Raw genomic sequence first — 6,159 nt, 5'->3', positions numbered from 1 at the left:
ATTTTCTTTTAATAAAAGCCTCTCCGAGGCCTGACGCCACACCCACTGTGTCTGTCATTTGCTCCTCCCGCCACAACATTCAATGCTGTACATACCAGTGTCTTACATGTATAATTCTCCCTATTAGTATCATTTATGGGTGAAGTTATCACCGAGCTTGAAATTGTGTTGAAGTGTTTTCCATTGACAAACCAGTGGCTATGGAGAGGACACAAGAGAATGAGAGTGTGCATGCAATTCAGCAACAATCAGTGGTTCTCATGGTGTTTGTTTCCCTTTTTTTCAGCTTCTGACTTGGTACAACCATGAGTGGGGGAGTGAATGTGAAGAGTCTTCCACGAGCTCAGCCGGGCTCCGGCATCCCTCTGCACAGGACTAGACTCCCCTCCCCAAAACCTGAGCCCAAGAGCACCAGCAGTGGCCTTCCGAGACCATCCACACATGACCCCGTTAGCAACAGAACCTCCTGTAGCGGCAGCCCTACAGCTGTCTCCTCCAGAGACGTGCTTAGGGACACCACCCTCAGAAACCAGCATCTGCTACTAAGAGGCAGTCCACCTAGTCAACGTGCTTCCACTAGTCCTCAAACACAGACCCAAGACTCTAGATCAGCCCACAGCAGTCCACAAGTTCGACGGAAAGAGTCCCCATTTTCGAGGGGTACTATGGATGGGTCCAAGACCGAGAGTTTGCTTGACCTTCGGTACAATGGCAACAAGAACTTCCAGAGTGGAATCTTTCATTCTCAAATGGGACGAATGGACAACGATAACAGTTTGATCTCAGAAGAACTCAAATGCCACGAGGAGAGCGTTGCTTCTGGAAGCAGTCAAAACAAGACGGGAATCCCTTCATTCAGATTTAGTAACAGAAACTTGAGGCCTGGTCCAGCGGCCACTAATGTAGATATGGGTCTCCTCAGAGTCTGTCGAGAGAGAGTGTCCCTGCAGATCAGTGCCTCCAGTAGTTTTTCAGATGAGGAGATGTGCACTCCAGATGACCTCAGTCCCGAGGTCCCACAGAAGCCACCCCCCGAGACTACTGCAGTCCTGAAACAGGAAACTTCTAGTGTTGAGATGCTCAAAGCCAAACAGTTACCAAAGGTCAACATGGCTGCTGTGGCACCTTTCAGATACAGGTAAGTTATGGAAAATTTATTGAAGGATTGTAGCGCTACTATGATTAAAAAATCAGCTTAGACCAGGATGAGAAAAAAGTAGGGGTGCGTTTCCCATACAACTATGTAACTGGCTGCTTAACAACCATAGTATGATATGTCAGTGGAGAAATTAACAACAAAATGTTTTAACCACAGATCGAGAACTGCTATAACCGCACACATTTGCAATGTTGTTTGTGAAGGTTAATTGGAATGATAGTTTCAGGAAATGCTGAATTGTTAGTAAGGACAGAACTTTTGGTCATTGTTGGGTATTAGTTAGTTGGGTCAATGCTTTGGGAAATGCACCCCAAGCTGGAGTATTTTGGTTAGTGCAGATTTAGTTTAATTTAGACCAGTGTAGTGTAGTCATGGGGTTCTCAACACTGGTCCTCAAGTTTCACTTTCCTTTAGAGTTTATCTCCAACCCTAATCAAACACACCTGAAAAAGCTAATCAAGGGCTTCAGGATCACTAGAAAGTTACAGGCAGGTGAGTTTGATAAAGGTTGGAGCTAAACTGGAAAGTGGATCTCGAAGGCTCATGATGTCTTCTCTGGTGAAGATTTTTGACCAAAGAAGGGCTTGCTAGTTAAGCCATCTAAAGGGGACATCAGCACCTCATGCTTGAGACCAATGTATTAAACACAACATCTACTGATGACTAGCTATGCTGGTCTTTTCAGCAAGGAGGTTTCATACAGTAGGTGTACCTCACATAAATTCCTTTCAGTTAACCCTTGGCTAACATATTAACTGTGCTTTTAACCCTGTGTTAACCAAAGTTTCACACTTGTAATTTTAAAAGGGAATTAGTGCCACACTCAGAAAAAATGTTCAGAAATTGTACTTTTAGGGATACAACAGTTTGTCCCTGGGGCAGTATCCTTGTATAGCCCTAAAAGATGTATATTAGTACCATAGAGTAGTGATATGTAGGTACTACTATAAACCTTGTAGGTGTAAATAAGGTACAAAATCACTTAGAGGGTTCTTCCCATGGTTTGTCTGAGAGATCACTTTAAACCTGGAATAATAAAGTCCTGCTCACAGTCAGATCCATGGTCAAGAGGGTTGCCCACTGAGGTCATCTATGCAAGACAGTTAAATTTAATGCATATAATATTGTTAACCATGTAAATATGCAAATAAGAGAATTAACCCAGGGTTTACAAATGTCAGGTTTAATTCAGTCAGGATAGATCTAGCTCACTCAAGATAACCCAAGATTACATTAGGATCTGTTTTGAATAAATCATTCTGGCCTACAAGTTTCAAGTGTGAAACATCCAAAAGAGCTTGAGTAAACAAATTTGTGCTGTTATGATAGACAGTGGAAATTCTAATCAGTAAAAATGCACTGTATCTTTCTACCAAGCTAGTGTGCAACAAACTGAATGAAACTTTATTCGTTTTTACAGCGTTTCAAGTGTTTTCGAAATTGTCTTAACTTGTTTTAACTGCTGCACATTTATTGTATTACATGGTTCATTACTTTTCTAGTGATTCAGTTCTGTTGCTGCATAATTTGTCTTTCCTCTGTCTGTCCTCATATATGTCTGTGCCCAGCTCAGGCTCTCATTTTGGCTCCCTAACTCTTTTTCTCCCCATTTGATCCAGTTTTGACAAATATGACAGTCCATCATTTATGCTGACAGATTAGCCTCTTATTCCACTCGTAATCTTTCCAGGGCCGAATCAGTCATGCGGTTTAAGTTTCTGTCCTGCTCTCAGAGACTGTGTCGCTCCTGCCCTCTGTATGCCTGCTGGGAATTCTGGGGCAGAGTAGATGCTTAAAAAGCTTCTCCTGCCAGTGCGAACACTCTCTGAATTATCTGCTCTAATGACTCAGTGCAGCGGACACCCGGTGGGCACGGGATACATTGGCATCAGGGCGACTGCCATGTTAGCGTAGCTGAATATAAACCAGGCGTTATAGGGACAAAGCTGCTGTCTGAAAATAGCACTAAACATTGATTATTTTCAGATTGTTATTTCTAGATTGTTAACAGTTAGTGAAAAATACCAAGAATTATGCCACATCTAAACTTCTAGGCTGACGTTCAATTAATGTTTGGTACATGTTTCCTAGTGGGTTTTTGGTTATGAGACTCTTGGAAAGAGCAAGCATTGTGTCTAATTGACTTATTCTTTTCATTTTATGTAGACTGCAGATTCAGGAAGACATATCTTTGGATGACTTCAGCGACTGTTCCTCTGACTCAATAGAAGTCTGGTGTGATGACCTCAATACTGGTGAGTTGTTGGCACTCTCATTTGGACTCATTTTATTACCTTTTGGATAGACTTTAATATTAATCTAAATGACCAGTTATGTTTTTAAGTTATGTACACATTACAAAGTGCCCAATTTTGACCTTTTGAATTTTTGTGACCTTTTAAATATGTCCAATATAAGATGCTCCTGAACTGAACCTACAATGGGTACGGAAAGTATTCAGACCCCCTTCAATTTTTCAAAAAAGACTCATGGCTGTATTAGATCAAAAGGGTGCTTCTACTAAATACTGAGCAAAGGGTCTGAATACTTAGGACCATGTGATATTTCAGTTTTTCTTTTTTAATAAATCTGCAAAAATGTCAACGATTCTGTGTTTTTCTGTCAATATGGGGTGCTGTGTGTACATTAATGAGGAAAAAAAATTAACTTAAATGATTTTAGCAAATGGCTGCAATATAACAAAGAGTGAAAAATTTAAGGGGGTCTGAATACTTTCCGTACCCACTGTACATACATAAAACACACTAGCCTGGCACATTCATCATAATCTACTTTCATAAATGTAAATTTAGCTAATATATGTGTTTGACACAGTTCAAAGCAAGAGTCACATTTGTGGCATCAGTATATATTTTAAATCAATATATATTTATGTATATGTATATGTTCCTCTCTGTGCAATATTTCATAAAGTCTGATTTGTTAATTATCTTAAAATTCATGCCAAGGTAAAATCAAGTGTGCAGTTACATTAGGTTTAGTTGAAATTGCATGAATTCTGACATGACTGTTCACACTAAAGTCACATTGCAAAAAAAAAGAAAAAAAGAAAAAAAAAAAGTGATGCATATCTGATTAAATTCCGTGTATGGAAGTTTGAAATTAAGAATTACAAACATTTCCAGATTGGAATTTAAAGTGTCAGAATCAATGCAAGTTTTGTTGCTCAAACTCAAAAATGTGGTACGCATGAGGGAATATTTTGGCTACATTTATCTGCAGCGTTTCCACAAGACAGATTGAGCTAACGAAAAGAACAAACATGAAATATTTCCTATGGCTTGATTGGAATCCTAACAGTTGAAGACAGAAAGCATTACATCTGTCCTTCCATCTACTTTCTGGCCTAATTCTCCATCTCTAAGTGCCCTTTTGCCCATGGCGGTGGGTGCGTAGTGCAGTAAGAGAGTGATGGCTGCAGGTTTTCCGTTCACTACAGAGAGAGTGAATACAGCAGTCACAAAGACAGTCTTCATCCCACTGCTCTGACACACACTGGCCTAGTCTGACCCTCACTCAGACAGGCTTTATGCCAACCAGACCACCCCCAACTGTAGATGGAGAGTTCAGCTGTACGGGCTCTTTTACACTTTAAACTATTAAATGTAAAGGGTACAAAAAGGGTTTTACAGTCTGTTGCCATAGAAGAACCTCTTTAAGCTCCAAAGACAATGTTGTTGCTTGAAAGTGTTGCTTTTACACAGAACACCCTTGCAAACATCCAGAACACCCTACCAACCACCTAGCAATTGCTCAACAAGTATATCAGTGATTCTTGATTCACGAGTCTTTGCTAAACCTAATCTACTGTAAAGAACAATTGAAGAACCTTTATTTTGAAGTGTAATTTCAGTATGGTATGAATGTTATATATCTAATGTGTTCATGTTCACAGTGTTTAAGCTCATTTGGACTGCATATTTGAAGATGTTTCACATATAACACATTTTGATGTAATTTTTGCGGAACACTGAACAAATTGAATGAGGGTGTGGTGTTGCTGAACTTGATTAAATGTCTGGTTTAACCAGTGGTGGAAAGAGTACTGAAAAAATATACTCAAGTAAAAGTACCATTACCTTCCAAAAAATGTAGTGCGAGTAGAGTAAAAGTACTTGTCCAAAAAAACTACTTGAGTAAGAGTAAAAGAGTAGCCTATTTAAAAGTACTCATGAGTATTGAGTAGTGAGTACTGAGCTGTGGATTCTACCCCCTCATAATAAACGCTGTACACCGCATTTTATACATTTGAAAAACGTTGTACATTCTGTAATTCACATTATCTTGTTTGTCATAAAGAATGAAGAATATCTATCATCCAGCAGTTTTAATTTTGACTGCCAACTCTTTAAAATACATCAAAACAGCACGGAAACAGTATTCAGTTGAAGAAAAGATGAAAGTTATTCTCAGTACAATCATCCCCATTTAAATCATAAAGTTTGAAAAAAATTATTTAAAATCATGTGTAAGGCCACTGAGACAGCATGCTGTTGTTGCACATAAAATATTAATGTTTAGAACAGTGCAAATACAAACACCATGAGAAACACATAGTTCAGCATTACACACCATGATATGGGTTAAAATGAGAGCCCATTTCTGACGGGGTCCGTCTATTGCTAGTAGCCCCGTTCTGGCCGGGCCGAGTATGGTTCTCGGACCTGATTTCTCTCCTCGACGGCGCTCCGTGGGAGATTCCCATCAGGAGAGATCTCCTCTCACAGGCGGAGGGTATGATCATCCATCCCCGCCCAGAGCTGTGGAAATTGTGGGTGTGGCCCCTGAGGGAATGAGACGCTGCGTCTCGGTGCCATACTTCCGGCGTCCCTGCCAGCGCTTGCTTCATTCCTAGGAGCTGACGCTGGTCTCACCGCACGTGCTTTTATAGCCTCCTGGTCATTACGTCACCCGCCGTGACGTCTCGCCCATCTATTGGTCTGATTACACACGAGGTTCAGAGCCCGTCACGCTGAAGG

The 6,159-nt window shown here is 40.5% G+C and overlaps 1 protein-coding gene across 1 annotated transcript in view; it reads left to right on the top strand.

Moving 5' to 3' along the window:
• LOC107696940 (neuron navigator 1-like) overlaps window positions 1-6,159 on the top strand; it is a 127,341-nt gene that overhangs the window by 5,133 nt on the left and 116,049 nt on the right. Inside the window, exons 2-3 of the mRNA XM_016497511.1 lie at window positions 287-1,138; window positions 3,326-3,414. Coding sequence (XP_016352997.1) covers window positions 306-1,138; window positions 3,326-3,414 — 922 coding nt within the window. The 5' untranslated portion in view covers window positions 287-305. The remainder of the gene's footprint in view (window positions 1-286; window positions 1,139-3,325; window positions 3,415-6,159) is intronic.

The sequence above is a fragment of the Sinocyclocheilus anshuiensis genome, unplaced genomic scaffold, assembly GCF_001515605.1.
Source record: "Sinocyclocheilus anshuiensis isolate Anshui unplaced genomic scaffold, SAMN03320099.WGS_v1.1 scaffold130, whole genome shotgun sequence".
NCBI classification, from domain to species: domain Eukaryota; kingdom Metazoa; phylum Chordata; class Actinopteri; order Cypriniformes; family Cyprinidae; genus Sinocyclocheilus; species Sinocyclocheilus anshuiensis.
This window is presented reverse-complemented; position numbering and strand designations above follow the sequence as displayed.